The sequence below is a fragment of the Ochotona curzoniae genome, unplaced genomic scaffold (assembly GCF_017591425.1).
Source record: "Ochotona curzoniae isolate NIBS_2020 unplaced genomic scaffold, NIBS_Ocur_1.0 scaffold_4506, whole genome shotgun sequence".
Taxonomy (NCBI): Eukaryota; Metazoa; Chordata; class Mammalia; order Lagomorpha; family Ochotonidae; genus Ochotona; species Ochotona curzoniae.
This window is the reverse complement of record NW_024467119.1, coordinates 19,816,865-19,839,467: the sequence shown is the minus strand read 5'-3', so window position 1 is coordinate 19,839,467 and position 22,603 is coordinate 19,816,865. Positions and strand designations below refer to the sequence as shown.

Below are 22,603 nucleotides of genomic sequence, written 5' to 3'. Positions count from 1 at the left end.
TGTTTTTCTTTTTTATCTAAAATCCAATAATCTTCAGCAAAAAATGGTTTATATAGTGAATATATTTACACAAAGTAATTATCCTAGTAAACAGAATATGAAAACCACAGGGAAGATTTTATATATAGTTCAGTGATGATTTACAAATAATCTGGATGAGATGCTGTGATCTGTTAAGAACATCGTTTAAAAATAAAAACAAAACAGGGCCTGGCGGCATGGCCTAGCAGCTAAAGTCCTCGCCTTGAATGTGCCAGGATCCCATATGGGCGCTGGTTCTAATCCTGGCAGCTCCACTTCCCATCCAGCTCCCTGCTTGTGGCCTGGGAAAGCAGTCGAGGAAGGCTCAAAGCTTTGGGACCCTGCACCCATGTGGGAGACCCGAAAGAAGTTCCTGGCTCCTGGCTTCGGATCAGCATAGCATCGGCCATTGTGCTCACTTGGGGAGTGAATCATTGGGACGGAAGATCTTCCTCTGTCTGACTTGCCAATAAATAATTATATCTTTAAAAATAAAATAAAAACAAAACAGAAAGCAAAATACCAATTAATGTACAATTAAAACAGCCACTTCACATGGCTGTCTTAACTATGAGATTTTGGTTACATCAGACAACACAGTTCTCCTATTATTCAAGACAAAACAAAGTAGAACTAGTAAAAAGCTGGAAAATTACCTCTTTTAATTCTGCAATCTTTTCAGAATCTGCAACTAGAGTTGTTGCTGAAGACTGCTCATTTCTGCCAGCTGCTGTTTGGGAAGATTTCTACAAATAGCGCAGAAATAAACTATAACATAAATCAGGTCTAAAGAGATAGGAAAAAAAACCAAAACAAAACTATACACATTTAAGCTTAATCTTATACAGATACCAAAAAAGTCCACAAAATTTTTTATACAAAATATAAAAATTTAACAGTATACATTTATACTTTTCTCTTAGCTAATACATTTATACTCAGACCCAGCAATTTACTAAATCTAAGCACTTCTCTGAAATGATATGCAGAAGTACAAAAACAGCCATGTATCGAGTGATTTCCATGTACTAAAGAATACCTTGTTTAAGTCTCAGAACAATGTAATCTAAACATCTTAATACAGGTTGAACGTTCCTAATCTGACATGCTCTAAAATCCAAACGTGTTTCCATGTTGACATGATGCCCACGGAAAACGCCACACTGGATCTCACATGTGAGGTGGTCACAGTGAAAAGCACAGGCATGCTAAACATACGGTATAAAATGACTTTCAGATTGCTTACAGGTAATATAAAACACAAACAAATTTTATGGATAGATGGTGATCTCATTCCAAGATGTCTAATTATCTTTATGTAAATACTCCACCACTAATGCACATCTCTAACACATCTGGTCCCAGACCAGGGATACTCAAGTGTTAAGATTTTCTGCCTTAAGAGATTGACCAAAACAAATAAGCAGAACACTTACTTAAAACTTCCAGACAGTCACTTACCAAGTTCTCAATCAAAGAGTCCTTTTCCAGCAGCTGGCTCTGTAACAGTTCCTGTTTACTTTTTAACTCCTCGATCTCTTCTCGCAGCCTGTTCATTTCTTCCGGCTGAATGCCATTCACCTGAGCGTTGTTACTGTGCGAGCCCTGAGGCTGGCTGTCCTTCCCTGGTGGAGAAGTGTGACATGTGAAGAGGCAGCATGAAACTTAGGCTCTTAGATGATGGAAATTGAAGATTAATATAAATGTACCATTCAAATACAATTTCCTTCTTTCAGTTACACTGGCGGCACTTTTGCAATAGCATTTTCTTTCCAGAAGCACACATTGATAAAAACAGTGAACTGAAGACATTTTCAAGGTTTTTGGGAGGAGAAAGAAGCTTTGCTTTTACTAAGATCTGTGACTAAGAATTATAATATTTTCAATTATAATTCTGATAATAAAAGATGATAAAATCGCTTTAACAAATCTTCAAAGGGGTGGTGCTGTGGTGTAGTGCATTAAGCTGCCATCTGAGACTCTTGCATCACATTCCTTATCGGAATCCAATTTTGAATCTTAGTTCTTTCACTCCTAATCCAGATCTCAGCTCGTGTGTGCAGGGAAGCAGCAGTGAAGGACTGTGTTGCTGGCACCAGAAACTCCATTCAGCTCTTCCACATGGTGGCAGGTATGCCACCACTTTCTAAAGTGTGTTACGCAGGACACTAGACTGCAAGTGGAGCAGATGAGATTTGAACCAATGTTCACATGGGATACATGGTATCTTAAACCACTATGCCATAATGCCGGCCCATAAACAAATCTTAAGGAAAATAAATTCTTTACAGAGAAATAGCTTTCTACAAGGACTATCACAAATAAAGAAGAAAAAATTTTCTTTCTGAAACTTTTACTTACTCCACACAAATAAAAAACTTTTGTACTTGTAAGTAGTCAGCCTTCCGATCATTAGGCTCTATGGGATGACACTAAATGCCATTAATCACCAGGTGACACAGCCACCACCATCAGCTCCATTTTGCAGATGCAGAAATGGTAGCTGGCTATCCACCGGTATCACAATGGGAGCTTGAGGTTAACTGCAGGGGCAGTCTGGATCAATCCCAGACTAACGTGACATTCCAGTGGGGTCTCCAAACTGGTATTTTAAAAAAGGCAGCTCAGGGGCTGTTGAGTACAGCCAGGGCTGGGAATCACTGGGTCAGATCACCAAACAAGCAACAGGGAGCTAGGGCTTCAGACTCCACACATTTATAGGAACTGCTGTGCTGTTGTGCTTTCAAACTGTGACCTACTGTTTTGCACAAAAACTTGCCCACAAACACGAGCTGATTGTTCCAGCTCTGGGAACAGCTTGCCCTGAACACTGCGGTGGTGACGCCAGCTCCACTCACCCAGGTGCACTTTGAGGAGATTATACTGATCCTTGTGCTGCTGGATCTGAGACACTTGCTGTGTGACTGCTGTCTGAAGCTGTTCGTTCTGACATTTTAATGTGGAAACTTGCTGCTTTAATTCCTCAAGCTGCAGATCCTGCAAAATGAAATATCATTCAAATGTCTTAAATCCATACTTAGTAGCATTAAGATGAACAAATCTACAAAAAGCCCAGAGGTTACTTTGGATCAGGGTGTTCAAGCGCTTAATGCTTCCTGAGTCATCCAGTAATGAAGCAGCCACACATCACAAGACGTAAGGCCAATCGACATGCTGCCTCACTGCAGGATTTCAAGTAAGCCTGCTATCCTGCTGCATTTAGGGAGGGGTATCCGATGAGGAAAACCTGACACAAACTACTTTAAGAACTCAGTGTGTACTTATACACAAGCATCTATATTGTTTTTAATATTAAAAGACAATGCAACAAGAGAACACTTCCAAGAAAGACTGAAATAAAGAGAGCTTCCAGCTCCAGTGTGCTAATATTACCACAACTGAAATTTGTTATTAAAAAAAATTACTTCCCAACCCATTTCTTTTTTCTTTTTAGAGTTTATTTATCTGAAAGACAATATAATGACAGTGGTAGTGTCAGCAACAGCAAGAATCTGCCATCAGATGGTTTTACTTTTAGATGCCTGCAGCCGCCAGGCATGAAACTCAAGCTAACTCCCACTCTGAAGGCAAGACCTGCACCCATCTCCTTCTTGGGTAGCAGAGCCCCAGATACTTGATTCATGATCTGCTGTCTCCTGGAATGTTTTAACAAGCTGGACTGGAAGTGAAAGAAGGACCGGATTCCTGACAGTTCAAAATGTCATGTGATCACCTCAAGGGATGGCTTGCCATGCATTGGCATTGTTTTAAAAACAATTCCTGTTTCTAAAACTTGTCCCCAAGTTGTAGCAAGGAGCCTAGGTTGTATTTTAACTAGGCAAGTATTACACCAAGGGTGAAAAGCAGCCAATAGCTGGTGGGCATTCTGGACCTGGTTAATGCCAAATTTGTGTTAGCTATACCAGTGTGCCAGCATAGCTGCCTAATTTTTTTTAAGATTTATTTTTATTTTTATTGCAAAGTCAGATATAGAGAGGAGGAGAGACAGAGAGGAAGATCTTCTATCTGATGATTCACTCCCCAAGTGACCACAACAGCCGGTGCTGTGCCAGTCTGAAGCCAGGAGCCAGGAATTTCTTCCAGGTCTCCCACATGGGTGTGGGGTCCCAAGGCCTTGGGCCGTCCTCTACTGCTTTCCCAGATCACAAGCAGGGAGCTGGGTGGGAAGTTGAGCTGCCAGGATTAGAACCAGCGCCCATATGGGATCCTGGCTCATTCAAGGCGAGGACTTTAGCCATGGGTCACTGTGCTGGTCCCTAATCTTTTTTTTTTAAAGATATGTAGGGAAGGCAGGGAATGCTGGTCCCCCGGTGTGTATGTGTGGGCTACAGACAGCTCGTGGGAGGAGATCTGGTGATGTGTTGGAGTGGGAGCGGCAGAGGGCATGTTTGACAGGGGAAGAATGACTTCTGGAATCTTTTACAAACTGGGCTACTGTATTCCAGATAGGTGAGGGATCTGAGATGGAATGATTTAGAGGGGGGAAACTGGAGGGTATATCTGGCTCAGGAAAAGGCACCTAACCATGTGTGAGACATGGGCTGGGCTAAAGCAGTATCGCTGCCTTCTGCTGGCACACACAAAAACTGAAGCTATGTGGCCTGCTTGGCTGGGCTAGGACACAGTACCCACTCGTGAGTGTTGGAACAGTGGGTGGGTCATAGCACCCCCAGAATGCCAGAGAACCCCATCTGGGGGAAACTGTTACAGGGGTTATCGGTTTGCCTCTGTGCAACTGCAGTTTATCTGCTGGTTTGAATAAAGAGCTAGTGGTGGTGACGAGCTGAGCTGGACTGGATGGCAGAACTCAGCCGACACTCATGGGAGCTGGAGCTTGGAGAAGATCTGGGGCTGGAAGGGAGCTGGACTGGGCCAGCTGCAGCACCTGCCAGCACAGCACAGGACTGAGGGCAGACCAGACTGACATGTGTGACATGGTCTTGGAGTAGCTCTGGTTGAGGAACTTGGGGAACACACTAGCTGAGGCTGAAGGCCGATGAGGCAGGCAAGTCTGTAGAACTTGTCAGCATTTGTGTAGGCCAAGTCTGAGGTCAGGCCAGACTGGGCCAGGCCACAGCATCCATTGGCATACATGAAAGCCAGGACAGGGTATGGGCCGTGTCTAGCTGGATTAAGCTAAAACTGATAGCTCACCTATCAGTGAGAGCTGGGAAAGCGGGTAGGCTACTCCAGGCAAATTTAAAGCACCTGACAGCATGTGCAAGATCCGGGATGGGAAAATGCCTGGTAGGGGAGTACTGGGGTATCCCCTGCTAGGCTGCAGCTCCCACTGGTGAATGCAAAAACATGGGCTGAGGGTGGACTGGGCTGGACAAGGTTACATCAACCAGCAGCAAGCATGGTTGCTTGGGCTGGGTTGGAGCATGTTCACATGAGAGTCAGGTCTGGGGGTAGGTTGGGTTGGGCTAGGCTGGAGCACCCACTGGTGAGAGCCAGAATGGGTGTGGGCCAGGCTGAGCCAGGCTGTAGCACCTGCTAGCAGAATGGATACACTGGGGGCGGGCAATCTCAGATTGGGCCACAGTACCCACTGCCTCCATAGTTGTTGATGCCTGTGCAGTGGACAGCATGCCCAGATGCACATGGGGACATGATAGCCAGTTCATTTAGGCTAGCAGAACACTCTGAGTGCCTCATCAGAGGATGGAAAGCAGAACACGTTAGACCACTCTCCTGACCAAGCAATATGTTTTTGGGCTTGTGAATGCACTAAGATGAACCTGGTCAGCCAACAGACCTTGGAAGGATTTTCTCAACCCTGATGCATCGAAACCAAAGATGTCTCAACACTATCAAAGCCATTCAAGTAACACCCTCAGAACGTTCTTTCCCACAACAGGCTCCCTAAGGCGCCATCAGTCTTCTGTCACCCATCCCTGAGTGATGAGGTAGCAGTAACTTGACAGCAAGCAACAGTCCCCCTCCCCTTTCCTTCCTGGGGACACAGAAGAACAAAACTGAAACATTTTTTTTCACCACCCTTCCTCCATTTCTCAATCCTCCCCACCCTTATTGGAGACCCCATGTGCATGCATCCCTCTCAACTATGCAAACAATATTAAAAATAAAATTTAAAAATACAAAAAATAAAGGGTTAAAAAATCCTGTCATAATTTATCCATCCATAATTAGCCTTAATTTGCTTACTATTCTATAATTGTTAATGGAGACTTACTAGCTAATCAAGGAGATGCAATATAATTTATATTCAATGTTTCCAACTGAGGCCGCCTTGCTTTCCATTTTCCTAAGTAACAAAAATCATTAAAAACAATATTTTAGTCCATTTAGTTCTTTTTTTAAATTCTAGGGAATTTCCTTAGCATGGATTCTCAAATGCCATTCAAAGTGTATCAATATTTTTTTAATAGCACTAGATGCTTGCCGACTAATGTTCAATAATATTTTGAATGTTGAGAACACTTACAGTTTCTAAAGAATTTAACATTTCCAAAGAAGCACCATTGTTAAACCACTGTCCTTTCAAATCAACTGCAGTTTTCAGCTTTGAGTATAGGTGAGTATATTCATGGTTCCAAAGATAATACATTTTACAAACTGGAAATGATTCCATGGTTACTCCAAGAACCAAAAAGCTTTAACAACATAAGTTGTTTCATGAATCAAATTTTCATTCTAGCTTATTGATTTGTTTGTACAACAAAAAGCTGATTGCTAATTATAAGATAATATTTTCATTCTCTCTTAAAATCTAAACCCTAGTATGGCCCAAAGCCTTGAAACCTTGTGCCAATGTGGGAAATGTGGAAGAAGCTCCTGGCACCTGGCTCTGGATCAGCTCAGCTATGGCTGTTGTGGCCACTTGGGGAGTGAACCAGTGGATGGAAGATCCTTCTTTCTGTAAAACCTGACTGTCCAGTAAAAATAAATAAATCTTAAAAAAAAAAAAAACTGAATATAAATGCAGCAATTGTCATTAGAAACACTGCAACCTTGGGCCCGGCACGACAGTGTAATGGTTAAGGTCCTTGCCTTGAACGCACTGGTACCCCATATGGGCACCGGTTCTAATCCCGGCAGCTTCACTTCTTATCCAGCTCCCTGCCTATGGCCTGGGAAAGCAGTTGAGGACAGTCCAAATTGTTGGGACCCTGCACCCGTGTGGGAGACCCAGAAAGAAGTTTCTGGCTCCTGGCTTAGTATCAGCACAGCACCAGCCATTGTGCCCACTTGGGGAGTGAATCATCGGATGAAAGATCTTCCTCTCTGTCTCATCCTCTCTGTACATCTGCCTTTCCAATAAAATAAATAAATCTTAAAAACCTCAGTAATACAGAATGTGGGGGAAGAAAACTACATGCAGGCAGTTATCAATCCGAAGGGTTTGGTCTCTGCTCTCACTTGGCCACACCTGTCACACAAGCTGTGTGCAGAATGGGGCGTGAAGCTGTCCCACAGGGATACAGTGCGCTACCAGTGCACGTTTCATGGCATTGGAGTTTTAACCACATCAACAGTTTCATTTTCCAGATAATACTATAGTGAATTTCTGAATTCCCTATCAGTATGATTATCATGATAAAGAAATTAAATGAGAGTAAAAACCAAGGAACACATTTTTTATAGAATATCACAGAAGGTGAAGGTGCTTCACACAATGCAAGTAAGGGAAGTTCAGTGTTCTGGAAAGAAAAACACAACGGAGGATTCTAATAACGTGGTTTCAGCTCAAAATCACCATTACTGGCTCCAATATAAGCTCCTTTTCCTGTACTATATAATTCAGAATCAGCCATTCAATTGTTCCAGAAAGAAATCTAGGGATAACGGTTTCTGCATCCTTACCCCTGCATCCAATCATTACCAAGTCCTGACACAGTCTGTTTTTTTTTTAAGGTTCATTTATTTATTTAATAGGAAAAGTGTGAGAGAGAATTCTTCTATCTGTTGGTTCACTCCCCAGATGCCCTCAATGCCAGGGGTAGGCCAGGCTGGAACTTCATCTGGGTCTCCCCACATGGCTAGCAGGGGCTTAGTTACCTGGGCTGTCACCTGCTGCCTCCCAGGCACACAAGCTGGGTATTCACCAGACTGGACTGGAAGCAGAGAAAGGATTTGATTTCAGGCACTGCAATAGGGGGGGGCGGGGGAGCAGTATGTCCCAAGTGTACAATGCCTGTACCCAACAACCAGTTTCATCTTTTTAGTCTGAGCACTTCCCAGATCTCTCCTGACTATACTACATAGAATGAGCTTTGTAGTCCCACAAACACAGAGGTGTTTGAACGGTCTTCTATCAGTTATCGAGGGCTTTGGGCAAACTTGGATTCTTTACATTGCTGATCCCTCATTCCAAATCACAGATAATAACTGCCTTACAGGGGTGATGCAAAAATTAAACAACAATGTCTAAAACATGTTTAGTAAACAGGAAGAAAGAACCCAGTAAACAAAAAAATGTAGTTAACATCATCGTTACATTAGTGTCCCAATTGCACCAGCCTCCCTCCTGCCTGGTCCTCCAGTTGCTCCTCTGCATACGGCCAGCATGTCCCAGCAGCACAGGGCTCAGACGTGGTCTATCCTGCTGTCTACACCCTTTGTTTCTCTTCCCTGTTTTTCCTTTCACCTTGCTTACTTTTGTTCATCCCTCTAGGACTCAGGTTTCTGCAATTACCCTACTCCTACCTAGCTAAGTGAAGTGCTTCGGTCATGCTGTAATCTACATGCAATGAACTACTCCACTAGACAGAGAATGGTGTAATATATGACACAATAATTATGGATTTGTCTCCACTTGGGAGTGACTACTATGGGAATAAACCAACTCATGCGCTACGTACATTCCTGTATAGTACTTATCACATATTAAGTGCTCAGTCTGGTGAACACTCACATTTTGTGGCAAATACTGAGTTTAGTTTCTGTGTCCCCTTCCATTTGAAATACTAGGAAAAAACTGCCTATTAATAACCAGACAGTACAATTAATTAGTACTTACTTGCTCTCGAATCATATTTTTGTAGTGAGTCACAATATTGTCATGTTGTTCTAGTGTTTTCTTTACCTCTTCTTCTTTTTTATCTTCTTCACTGGATTTATAGATGGCCTTTGTTATGACACCTGCAAGAGAAAAGTTACTTAAATTTTGTTTCAAACATTTTAAGGACTATTTTACTATTAAGACAAAACACAAACACACACATAACAACAACAAAAAATAAACAAACAAATAAAAACACAGAACCCAACTTCACGACAGATAAGAAACAATCTTTTCGGTTTTACGAAAAAGTCAAAGTCTTTAATGATCTACAACTTGGAACCAGAGAAAAACAATGTACTTTCATACTTGTCATATAAGCTATATGCATCTAGAACATAAATCCATAACATAATCCCAATTATTTCCTAATGAATATTGGTATACATATTTTTGTCTTACCTTCAAGTTCTTTTACCAGCTTCGTAAACTCATGATCAAATATTACATATTCTGGACTGGGGAAGTTAGGCTGGGGCTTCTGAGACGCTCTGGAATACAACTCATGTTTACTAATAAACCCTAGCTTCTCTATGAAATTCTCTTTGCCGATCCTCTTCTCTATTAGTTGCTTTAGTTTTTCTCTATAGAGAGAAGCACATTGAGAAACTTATAAAAAAAAAAACCTGCAAAATTTTTAAGCTTGGTCTTGACATGATGACAAAAGTAAACGTTATCATTCTTTCTCTCCTTTCCTTATACTTACTTCATGTAACTCTCCAGTGAGTTGTCATTGAAGTAGATGGAAATGCCCAACAGGAGGGCACATAGGCCTTGTACCAACTGCTCTTCTTCTCCAAGGTTTTCTGCAATTTGTCCTGTGAGCTGAATTCTTTGTCAAGGAGGCTGAGGATTTAGCATATTTAAGATACTTAACTTTGTAATGTGAATTTGACATGTATTTCACATACAAGTTCTTATAAAGAAATTCTCTGCGAATCTCAAAGCCAGCATAAAACAATGGTGCGCATGAATTCAGTAGGCAACATTACAACTCTAGCCATTTACACGAGTCCACAGAGAACTCAAACAGATTTTGAGCACAGAGCTACTTTAATTGAACACAAGACCTATGACAGATACTTACATATTTGTTACTAAAACACAAAGGATACAAATGGAACATTGGCTGAATTGTGAAGAAAATGTGTTACTGCAATGGGACAGTTGCTTAGCCATGTACAAAGCAACATTAACAATCCAACTCTTGTCTGTATTTTACTTCCCTGAAACAGATAAATGACAAAATCTCTTTGTTTGTTCAAACTTTAAAAAAATCTATTCATTTTATTTTGATCAAATTTAAAATTCCTCTAAGACTCTTCACTATCTGCCTAAAAAGAATTTTGACATCTTACAAAAGATCTATCAAGAATTCATAGTTTAGGGCCTGGTGTGGTAGCTTAGTGCCTAAAGTCCTCGCCTTGCACGCGCCGGAATCCCATATGGGTATGGGTTCTAATCCTGGCAGCCCCACTTCCCATCCAGCTCCCTGCTTGTGGCCTGGGACAGCAGTTGACGGCCCAAAGCCTTGGGACCCTGCACCTGCATAGGAGATATGGATCAGCTCAGCTCCGGCCTTTGTAGTCGCCTGGGGAATGAACTATCAGATGCAGGATCTTCCTCTCTGTCTCTTCTCCTCTCTGTATATCTGACTTTCCAATAAAAATAAATAAATCTTAACAAATAAATAAGTCTTAAAAAAAAGAATTCAGAGTTTAAAATTGAACAAGACAGTATATTCTTGCTGCCACATCCACCCCCACAGGCCACACTTCCAAAAACAATGCAGAAATCAGAACTGGTTCATGGTGATAGCATAATAATGGGTAAGTGAATATACACTGTAAGAAAAATCTGGTTCGCTGAGTTAAAAAAATTCATTCTGTGGAAACTTACAAAAAATCCGTTAATCTCAATACCTTCATAATATATTAAAATAAATAATAAGTAAAATGAATACCTCTATAATAAATAAAAGCTACTTCCTTGAAAAAATATCAACACAAAAATATAATCTTTTGAGTCCTTTAGTTACCAAGAAATAAACTTTAACAATAAAATAAACCTTGCCACAAACTCAGTCACAGGTATAAGAGTGGGGATATTTACTGAAATTAGCTAAGTGCCATGAGCCACGAAACATACTGTTGCCACCTGTACACATTACTAAAATTCATAGGTCCAGCAAAACTAGTTCCCTATATTTTAATATAACATGTTGTTTCCTATGTAGAATGTCCTCTTAGTTCACAATATATTGCTTTCTGTATTTATACTATCATTTGTAAAAATTTTTTTTTCTTTTTGGGAAAACATTGAAATAAAAGAATGAAAATCACCAGCATATGATTATTCAAAGACCTAGACAAGAATGAACTTAAATATCTATCACAAATGTTCTAATTTCATGAACCCCAATGTCAATATTGTGGCTTTTATGTAATTCATATGGGGCATGTGCTTGGCCTCATGGAGGATGACGTGTTGGGATGGCAACACTGGTGCAGCCTGTTAAGCTTCTGCCGTGATGCCAGCATCCACAGGGGAGTGCTGATAACTTGAGTCTTAGTGGTCTGCTTCTGATTCAGCTCCTTGCTATTGTGCCTGGGAAGGCAAGAGGATGGCCTGTGCCACCCACACAAGAGATCCAAAGGGGCTCCTAAATCCTGGCCTCAGCCTCTACTGCTAACAGCCATTTAGGGAGTGAGTAAGTGGGTGGAAGATCATTTTGTGTCTTTGCTTCTCCCCATAACTGCTTTTCAGTTTTTCAAACAACTAATTAAATCTTAAGGAAAAAAGATTAATTTAAACAAACAAACAAACAAACAAGATGAAAGCTGAAATCCTGGTCTTCTGCTGGTCTCAGAGTCCTGCTAGAGCACAGGAAGGGAGGCAACAGGCCATGGTCAGGCTGCTGGGTTCCCTGCCACCCAAGCACAGGACCCAGGCTGGCTCTTGGCTGCTGCTTTTGGCCCTTGCGGCATTTGGGGAACAAACCAGTAGACACGAATGCTCTGTCTCTAACATAAAAACCATAAAAAGCAAATGGGGCAGAAAGGATACTTACTCCAATGGCTTCATTATTAGAAACCACAGATTTTATAGAAGAGAATTTAAAATAAAATATTAAAGTAGAGTCATCTATTCTTTATAATTAATTTTCTAAATAAAAATGGCTCCCATTTCTAAGATGTGCATTTCAACTCTAATATTTTACATTGTTATAAAAATAAAAAGGTAACATTTTAAATGTAAATGTTGTGTTTACATTAAAAGGAGGTTCTAGCATATTATAATGTGATTCATTTTCTTTTCTTTTTTAAAAGATTTTATTTTTATTTTTATTGGAAAGGCGGATATACAGAGAGGAGAGACAGACAGGAAGATCTTCCGTCCAATGACTCACTCCCCAAGTGAGTGCATCGGCCGATACTATGCCGATCCGAAGCCAGGAGCCTCTTCCGGGTCTCCCACCCGGGCGCAGGGTCCCAAAGCTCTGGGCTGTCCTCGACTGCCTTCCCGGGCCACAGGCAGGGAGCTGGATGGGAAGTGGGGCTGCTGGGATTAGAACCGGCGCCCATATGGGATCCCGGGCGTGCAAGGCGAGGACCTTAACCAGTTGCACCACCGCACCGGGCCCTATAATGCGATTCATTTTCTAGTGGTAGCCTTTTCGAACAAAGAATAAGAATGGCACATAATGGAACTTTCTAGCATTCTTTGAGTGTTTCAATGCATCTCTGTAGGCACCACTTTCTATGTGGGTGTTTAGCCTGGTGGCTAGGACATCCATGTCCAATTTTGTAGTATCTGGGTTGGACCCAGCTCTGTCTCCTGTTCCAGCTTCCTGTTATTGTAGACCCTGGGAGGCAGTGGTGATGGCAAGTAATCAGGTGCCTGTCACCCATGTGCAGATCTGGATTAAGTTTGTGGCTCCTGGCTTGGGACCAGCTGGGATCATTACAGGCACTAAAAGTGACCCAGAAGATGTGGCGCACACTGTCACCTAAATAAATAGTGTTTATTGTAATGCTTAAGATAATGATGGGCTCTATCAGGCATGTACATTTTACTGTGTATAAATTAATGTCTCAAAAACTACCTTTTAAATGATTGACATGAAGACTTAAAAAAAATATTTTTTCCAGTATAAGACTTCAGCAAGCAATGTTGTCAAACATGTGTGTTGTAAAACATGTTAAATCATGCTCACATACAGATATAACTCCTACTAGAATCTGTTATTACAACCCACATAGTACTAAAACACATGCCCAAACATGAACATTAAGACCCACTTCTATTTTTTCAAATATTAAAATAAACAAAACATAACCAACCAAGCCAAGCCAAACCAAATCAAACCAAACCAAACCAAACCAAACCAAACCAAACCAAACCAAACCAAACCAAACCTTGCACTTACATATCGAAAACTAAGCCCCAATAGTGGCTGTTATGGGCTATGTCCAAGACAATCTGTAATCCTTAAATTTTTCAAATTACAAAAATAACACTATTCTGCATTTAATTATAGAAAAAATTCTTAACCTTGAATTTGATTTCTCTTGAAATGGTTTTAGAAGAAATACAGAAGCAAGCTTAGGAAAAAAACCACACAGAACCAAAACCAAGGTGTCCCAGAAAGTGCAAGCAGCCCGAGGAAGCAGAAGTGTACAGCTGCAGATCTTCCGTCCCATAGTGCTTACAAATTCCGTAACATCCCACCGAGAAAAACTGGAGATGCGCAGGGCACAGATAAATTGCTGACCCGTAAGTGTAAGTACAAATTCAACCAAGCAGTTAAAAAATCAGCAAAACCCATGACAAAGAAAAGCCTTGTTGTGAGAGGAAAATGCCTAAGCTGAATCAAGGGATACATACCCGTCGGTCGATCTTATCACCCTGCAAATTATACATTAAACATTACTCATAAATACTACTATTTCTTTAAAAAATGTGATTTCTAGAAAATCCTTCAAAAATGTTTTCACTGGCTCTCTACATACCCAAATTTTGTAATTTTGGACAAGATAAAGGGAAATTTTACAGCACTTTCTGGGGAAGACATCACCTTTTTAGGTTTTCTTAATATGGGTACATATAATTATAATGTTAAAGCAAAACCTATGGCAATAGAAGTCAGCTTACGACCATCTTTTTTAAAAGGCTACTTTTCAATCACAGCAATATTAGAATATCAAGCACTAACTAAGACACGAAAAAGTCTAGGGTAGTTGGCTTATTCTCCAAGAGAGACGTGATAAATCAAAGATATAATCCATTTTTAGTGGAAATAAGCCAATTTTAAACAAAACTCAACTCATTTTACCATTACAATTAATTTTTAAGCTCTCCTCTGCACACTCTGTGCATGGTACTGATATTTTTAAAAATAAGGAAGAATTCAACAAATGAGGCACAAAGAAAACTAAAGAATTCAGCACATTATCATGGGGAGGGTAGGCAGGTGACAATTGTAGACACAGCCACATTTTTCTCTCCCTGAGTGACTTCGAATGTTAATGACTACATACTTTGACTAAAGCACGAGCTTGAAGTGTTCAAAAGCAAGGCTTGCACAAGTGTGAACATCACTTAATAGTCAATGACATTCCTAAACACTTAGCATCCACACTTTGAAATGGTACCAGACAAATGAGAATGTGCTGGGGACTTCAGCACCCACAAACATGTAGGGGTCCCCCTGACTATTTATGTCCTGGGCTGCTACTCTGCTTTTGTTTCTGGTTGATGGGTTGCTCCGGGGAAAGAAATTGCGAGGCACAAATATATGATTTTCTTTATTCTATTTCTTCATAAATTGACCTGAATTTAGCCCCCGAGAAGAAAGAAAAAATGACAAGCAAGAATGTCATAGCTGATTTAAAATGAAGATAAAATCAAAATCACCTTTGAGTCCAGAGTATGTGTTTCTAACATGAATTAGAACTTATAACCACTGGTCAGTCCTATAAAACTTCCTCTCCAAAAAACTGTTTCTGGCTACGATAAGCTTAAATCCTTTCTTTTTCATCTGCACCTTCTAAGGCCATCCTTTAATCTTTGCATTGTTGACAAGACATACAGCTGAACCACTTTCCAGCTGGAGAAGTACCGTATTTTACCTGTGACAGGATGTTGGTGCACTGTTGCAGTAAGGAAACTGGAGGATTGCCGATGTTAGTAGCAAGTTGAACCCTGAGCAACTGTTCTTTCTGGGTTGCATTTTCTTGCAAAGCATGGGCAAGGGCCACAGCAGCATACCAGTTCGAAAGTGAATCAGTAGAAAACAGACCTCCACACAGCAACTGACCAGCCGACACTGAATTTCCCATTGCTGGAAAGAAGGGAAGCAGTTAATAATGTGTCCTATCCTGACTGTGGGCTGGGGGAAAGGAGAACGAAATTTAGAAAAATTGCTTTTATGAAACCCAAACAGCACGAAATACTACTGAATACTATTTAAATATTTACTAATTGAGAGTATTAGGTGACAATTCCAGAAAATAAAAGTCTGCTTTTCAAGATAAAATGATAACAGAAAGGAATCTTAGAAGAGGAAAAGTTCAGAATAAAGAAATAACAGACACTTAGATATTAAATTAATAATGATATTATAGAGAGATACTATTTTGATTAAAAATGGTATTTCTAAAACAAAGCTAAGGAAATGACATTTTAACTATTCCTCTGTATTTTAATTTCTTTTGCAGCAAAATCATTTTTATGGTAATAATTTTATAAAAAATTTTTTTGAGGAAAGCATAATATACTTCAAATGAATTCCAATGATAAGCCCAACTACCTTTTATCAAACTGCTCTTAAGGTAAATGTTTAAAGAATTCATGTCTGCTAAAATAAAATATTTTAAAAATCCATAGGATGGGTAAAGACTATGACCTCTATTAGACAACATACTAGAAGGCTCAGCTTGAGTTAATGGTAAGATTAGCTTTAGAGCAGGAATTACCAACAGTAGCTTCTGTTTACTGGCATCTATTACGTTAGGTATGTGGGTGAGTGGTTCATAAATGTAAGTACGTAAATTCTCAGAACGTTCCTAGAGAGGTGACATTATCCTCCCGTACCTTGATTAAAACTCAAGTTAAAAACAACTTGGCCAAAATTACATAGCAAAAGTGAGAATTCTATAATGCAAACTCTGGTTTGAATCCATAGTTTGTTCTCTAAACCCATGTTTAAGTTTTGGAATTCTGATTTTCCCACTGGCATAAACTGTATTTCAGGCTAAGGCACGGAGAGATTCAATTAAAAGTTTGCAAGAAAGCTATTTTCATCCTTAGGGACAAATTAGAATTTAGTTATTTACCATCAATGGTGGAAGGCAGAAGTGTAGACACAATTTCTCCTTGGCCTTTTTGATTTTTATATAAGAAGCACTGGAAACAATAGAGAACAGCACACCGCAGAACAAATGGCTGCCTTTCATTGACCATGGACATGAGGAGTACTACAATTGCTGGCCTGTTGCAGTCAACAAGAAAAGAACAAAACAAAATATTGCAATCAGGTGTACAAATCAGTACCAAGTGCCTTCTGCTGACTGAAGAAGCACAGCCAGAGTGTTGAGTAAGTAAGAGATTTCTACTTTCACGTCGGAGAAGAGAAACTGCAGCTCGAAGTGAAGCCATCTGTGCAGGTGGCACACGGCTAGGAATTGAAGCAATACTATCTAACCCTACATGGCTAAGTTCCAAGTAGCACTACAATGATATCACTCTTTGAAAACACTAGCATTGGACAAGCACTGTGACAGAACATCAGGCCGCAGCTTGGATACTGCCACTCCACGGTGGGGTATCTGGGGTCAAACCCTGTCTCTGCTTCTGACCAGCATCCTGACTATGTGCCTGGAAGCAGCAGGTGATGGCATGTGCACCTGAGCCCCTGCCACTCACAGGGTACACCTGGACGTAGTTCTAAGCTACTGAGTGGACCTGGTCCAGTCCTGGCTATTGTAGGAATTTGGTGGTTAGGAAATCAAGTTGATGGAAGATTTCTTTCTCTTTCTATCCTTTATCACTCTACCTTTCAAATAAATGAATCCTAAAGAAAAAAATTATACTTATCTTGTTAGATGATTTTTAGTTTTACTATACCTGAACTATTGTGAAGAAATATATATATATATATTTTACTCAATATATATATAATACCAGTTTTGGTATTTTTTTAAATAAACATTTGCTTATTTATTTGAAAGACTTAAGAGAAAGAGAGGTATATCTCATCTCTTGGTTCATCCCCCAAATGGCCACAATGTCCGGTGTGAGGTCAGGCTGTGGTTGGTGGCCAGGAACCAGGAGCTTCCTTCAGGTCTCCTATGTGGGTAGCAGGGCCCAAACACGTGGGCCCACCTTCTGAGTTTTTCCAAGGCCATGAGCAGAGAGCTGTACTGGCAGTGGGACAGTTGGGACAGGAGCTGGTGTAGCAGGCGGCGGCTTTACCTGCCGTGCCGCGTTGCTGGACATACCTGTACGGGATATCCTAACGCCTGCTCCCTTCTTCCTACCTTGGTGGATTTGAAGGTGCATTTACAGAAGCAAAGTAATCTTGGTTTACTTGGCAGCCTCGAATAACTTCTGATACAGTATTTATGGTCTGTTAAGGGCAGAAAAAAAAAAAAAGAGAAAAGCATGAGAAAGTTAAAGAAGCAACCCTGTTTAAAAAGAAAACGTTAGATACTGTTTTTTGTTTATAAATGTCAAAATTCAGATGCAAAAAAGAAATCAGTAACAGAATTACAATCTTGTAGCATTTTTTCAAGTTAAAACTTTAAAATACTAAGCATGGGCTGCCAATTAAAAATAACACTGGATTACATATATTTAAAGTCTCAAAAGAAAAAAGTCTCACCAAGATTAATATGAGAATCTATTTTTACTAAAGAAGAAAATGATGCTTTCACAAATTTAAATTGTATTCAATTAAAATTCAATTTAAGGATGAAACTGAAAAATGTTTAACAAAATAAAAGCAAAGCTATATTTGAAAGCAATATGCTGTACATGATGAATATATATAATTTAAATTTGTCAATTATAAAGGAATGTTTTACAAAAAGACAAACTAGGTCCAAGAATATCCACCCATGTGTTAGAAGAGGCACAGAGAGAAAAGAGAATTAAGGAAGATTGAGACCATCCTTGGCCGCACGACATCAGTCCTCAGCTGAGATGGCTTTGTGAGACGCAAACATAACCAATGGTGGGGAAGGAGTCTACAGCACGGTATGCCATCAGTAAATTGCAGAAAACCAGAAACAAGGAGAAGGAGTCAGGAGTCAGAGTTCCTAGGAGCGCCCCTGGAATGAAGCTCTGGGAGCTGTGGTGCCAGTTTCCAGCCCCGAGCTGCATACCCAGCTCTGAGGGTAAAGGAATGACAGTCAGACAAGAAAGGGCAAAAGAAATTTTCCTTTCACTCTTCCAGGAAATTAAGGAAAATAATGTAAAGGCTGAAAGAAAAAGGTATAGAAGCCAGATAACCAAAGAATCCAAGTCAAGAGACAGGCTGAAAGGAAACCCTAGGAGGATGGCAAAACAAAGTCTCTGGGTGGGAGAGGAGTGGCAGGCGCGTGGGCCGGACCGCTGCAGAACAGGAGGGCTTGTGGGAGGCCCGGGGTATGATGGCCCAGTCACACGCGCACAAACAAAACCAGCCAGGTGAAAAAGAAGCCTGACAACTCATGAGAGACACAGGGACTTATGTGGCTTAGCAGGAACATTAAAAACATAAACTTAAGTAAGAACCCCATAAAATAACTGTGGGGTGATACATGGAAGTAAAGCCGAAGAGCCCCACAGGAAGAGGGAGACTAAGGCTTATAGCAGGCAGGAGTGAATCCAAAGACAATTGTTCTTATCACAGAACTTAGTCTTATTTACACTTTAAACGTGCATGTGTAGATTCAAATAAATATTCCCTTTTCTTTAATCATCTTCTTTTCTTACAGGTTACATTAAGAAACAAACAAATGAACTATCCTATTCATTCAATTGTAGAGTAAATATATTACCTTGCTATCCACATTAAAAACAATAAACTTGGGCACAGCGTGGTAGCCTAGTGGCTGGAGTCCTCCCCTGGCACATGCTGGGATCCCATATGGGTGCCGGTTCCAGTCCTGGAGGCTCTAATTCCTATCCAGCTCCCGGCTTGTGGCCTGGGAAGGCAGTTGAAGACAGCCCAAAGCCATGGGACCCTGCACCCACGTGGCAGACCCAGAAGAAGCTCCTGGCCTCAGATTGGCTCAACTCAGGCTGTTGTGGCCACTTGGGGACCAGCAGACAGATCTTCCTCTCTTTCCTCCTCTGTGTATCTGACTTTCCAATAAAAATAAATCTTTAAAAACAAAGAAATAAAAAAACCAAAAGACTGTACTAGGTACTCCTGTTAAATACAATAAAAATAATGAGAAATTCTCATTCTGAAGTTCTGCTGAACTTCAGCATTCAATACAATAAAACTGGAGCACTGTGGTACATCTTTTGGAATCAATATCGCCATCATTATCACTTGATTTCATCACGGTGGAATTCAGCACACGAAACAACTAACTACGTTGCCTTGTCCTCAGCTAGAGGCCGACTTGCACACAGTGTGGCCTCCCCTGAGCCATGTTTACCTCGGTGAGAATATCAGCAGGAACTCCGGTGGCCATCAGGATGGTGCAAAGCTGCTGCAATAACCCGCACTGGAACATAGCCTTCTGGCAGCTGCTGGTCGCACCAGGAGGGTTGGTGGGAGATACCAGGACCCGAACAAGCTGAGAAAGAGAGAGTAAAGGAAACAGGTTCTTACAGAACTGAAAGGCCTACGTGAACAGCAAGCCTGCGCGCAGCATCCCTTTCACCCTGCACAGGCAATCCAGGCTCTGTTACCCCTGGCAACAGCTCCATCACACTGCGTGATCTGCTGCAGGTTGTCTCCTTCAGGTAACTGTCAACTCCAAAACAAGCAACGCAGTATTTACTTATTTTTTAAAGATGTAATGGAAAGTCAGAATTACATGGAGAGAGGGATAGACAGAGAGAAGGATCCTACATCCTCTGGTTCACTCTCCAAATGGCTGCAATGGACGGAGCTGAGCTGAACATAAACCAGGAGCCAGGAGCTTCTTCTCGGTCTCCCACATGGGAGAAGAGTCCCAAGTCCTTGGATCATCCTCTACTGCTCTGTCAGGCCACAAACAGGGAGCTGAAAGGGAAGTGGAGCAGCCAGGACACAAAGCAGTATCCGTATGAGATCCTGGTGCATGAAAGGCAAGGACTTTAGCCACTAGGCTACTGTGCTGGGCACCCCCCAACACAGCATTTGTAATGCACTATATAATCAATAAGTGAGGAAGTCAGTTGCAGGTGAGATTTGTTACCAAAGAAGAATGAAGCATCTAATAACATAGTGGGTCTGAAGAGAATGGCCTGAGGTGTGCTAAGTTTCCTCTGAACTGGAACTAACCACTGGAGGCAAGGTAAAGGACTTGTGCATTTGCCATGGGGTTAGACTCATTAACTGAGTGCTCATTAATCCCCAGGATCCTAGAGATACTCTGAGACTGAACAAGAAATGTCAGAAACACAAGAAAAGTCATGTAAAACAACGAGAACCCTGCAGAATGTCCATGGGACACTGAAATCAGAAGGTCAGCTTATTCTGTGCCAAAAGATTTTAAAATTTGTATGTAAGCTCTTCCTACAATATTAATTTTCAGTGAACTTTTTGGAGAGCTCTCATATTTAGATATAGCTACATCTTCAGCACTGTTTTAGGGGCTGTCACTGTGATCCAGTGTGTTGTCACTGCCTGTATGGCTGGGATCCTCATTAGAATTTAGCTGTTTTGCTTCTTTTTTTTTTTTTTTAAAGATTTATTTATTTTATTGGAAAGGCAGATGTACAGAGAGGAGGAGAGACAGCGAGGAAGATATTTTGTTCAATGACTCACTTCCCAAGCAGCCACAATACGCCGATCAGAAGCCAGGAGCCAAGAACTTCTTTCCCGGTCTCCCACACGGGTGCAGGGTCCCAAGGCTTTGGGCCGTCCTCAACTGCTTTCCCAGGCCACAAGCAGGGAGCTGGATGGGAAGTGGAGCTGCCGGGATTAGAACTGGCATCCATATAGGATCCCAGCACATTCAAGGCAAGGACCTTAACCATTACACCATTGTGCCGGGACCAGAATTCAGCTGTTCTGCTTCTGATTCAACTCCCTAACGTACTTGGAAAAGCAGCAAAAGCTGGCCCTAAATGTTTGGGCCTCAGTACCCAGAGAGATAGAGATGATCCTCCTGGCTTTGTACTGGCTCAATCTTGGCTAGTATCTATCTGGGAAGAGAACCAGCACAAGGAAGACCGTTTTTTCCGTTCTCTCCCTTTCTCTCTGTAACTTCTTCAAAGAAATCTTTATACAAAAAATTGTAATATAAGCCAAGTGCCAACACACTCACGCTGACATGGCAGTTATCAGTAGTATGAACATGCCAGGAAAGCTCATCATGGCGGCCGGTGCATATCACAGATCATGATTCACTGAAGAAGGGGATGGGGTTGTTTGTACATGCGCATGTGTATGTGTGCACGCACACGTGTCAAGCTAATCACAAAAATAGATGTGGCAAACACGGGATACAATTCGAATGTTATAGAATCTCTAAGATATATTTGATTTTTGAGGTGACAAATACATTTAACATGAATTAACTTAATTCCTTTGCTTTGAAGTATTTGGTGTTCAAGACAGAAAGCTTTACTAAGCTAAGCAAAACTATTTTCATAAACTTTGATGAAAGCTAAAGTTTATTCATGTCTTTCAAGAATATTGTAGGGTGCCAGCATTGCGACACAGTGGGTTAAGTCTCCACCTATGACACCAGCGCCCTACGTTAGCTATGGTTCCTGCCCTGGCTGCTCCACTTCCAATACACATCTCTGCTAACAGCTTTGGAAAAGTAATAGATGGTCCAGGCATTTGGGTTCCTGCAATCCATGTAGGAAACTGGGATAAAGTCCCTGGCTCTTGGCCTCGGCATGGCCACCACTGGCTCTGTGGCTACCTTGGGAGTGAACCAGAAGATGAGGATCTTTCTCACAATTTGTAACTTTCAAAATAAATAAATCTTAAAAAAAAAAAAAAGAATAAAACAGGAGAGGGAGAGTGAGAATAAAAAACCTAATTATAGAATTAGAATGCTTTTCTACTAAAATACTTCACTCAAAAACTATTTTGGTAAACATTTCTTCATCTTCAATGATTCTTATACAGTATCTTAAACTACATAATACAAACAGGCCTCTCAGGTAGTTCAAATTTTCTCTGTTTGGCAGGAAATGTTTATATATGTTTAGACTGTCTCACTCGTTCTAAAGGTATTTTGATTATTACTTTTCTAGAGGAATTTCCTCCAAGTAAGCAGTGCTGAAAAAAGCATCAAACTCTCCACTTGGTGAGGTTGTTTCTAGGACATAAAAGACCTGCACTCACGGAATGTATAATAGTGATATGGGGAACAG

The 22,603-nt window shown here is 41.0% G+C and overlaps 1 protein-coding gene across 3 annotated transcripts in view; it reads right to left on the bottom strand.

Moving 5' to 3' along the window:
- Nucleotides 1–22,603, bottom strand: part of USO1 (USO1 vesicle transport factor) — a 72,151-nt gene that overhangs the window by 7,878 nt on the left and 41,670 nt on the right. For 2 of the 3 annotated variants that reach the window (XM_040967327.1, XM_040967325.1), the window contains 12 exons: nt 19,720–19,860; nt 17,608–17,696; nt 16,405–16,559; nt 15,199–15,410; nt 13,955–13,975; nt 10,183–10,293; nt 9,774–9,892; nt 9,470–9,651; nt 9,026–9,147; nt 2,880–3,018; nt 1,483–1,646; nt 678–767 (listed from right to left, as the gene is read on the bottom strand). In XM_040967327.1, coding sequence (XP_040823261.1) covers nt 678–767; nt 1,483–1,646; nt 2,880–3,018; nt 9,026–9,147; nt 9,470–9,651; nt 9,774–9,892; nt 10,183–10,293; nt 13,955–13,975; nt 15,199–15,410; nt 16,405–16,559; nt 17,608–17,696; nt 19,720–19,860 — 1,545 coding nt within the window. The remainder of the gene's footprint in view (nt 1–677; nt 768–1,482; nt 1,647–2,879; nt 3,019–9,025; nt 9,148–9,469; nt 9,652–9,773; nt 9,893–10,182; nt 10,294–13,954; nt 13,976–15,198; nt 15,411–16,404; nt 16,560–17,607; nt 17,697–19,719; nt 19,861–22,603) is intronic. The other variant, XM_040967326.1, reaches the window with a different exon arrangement.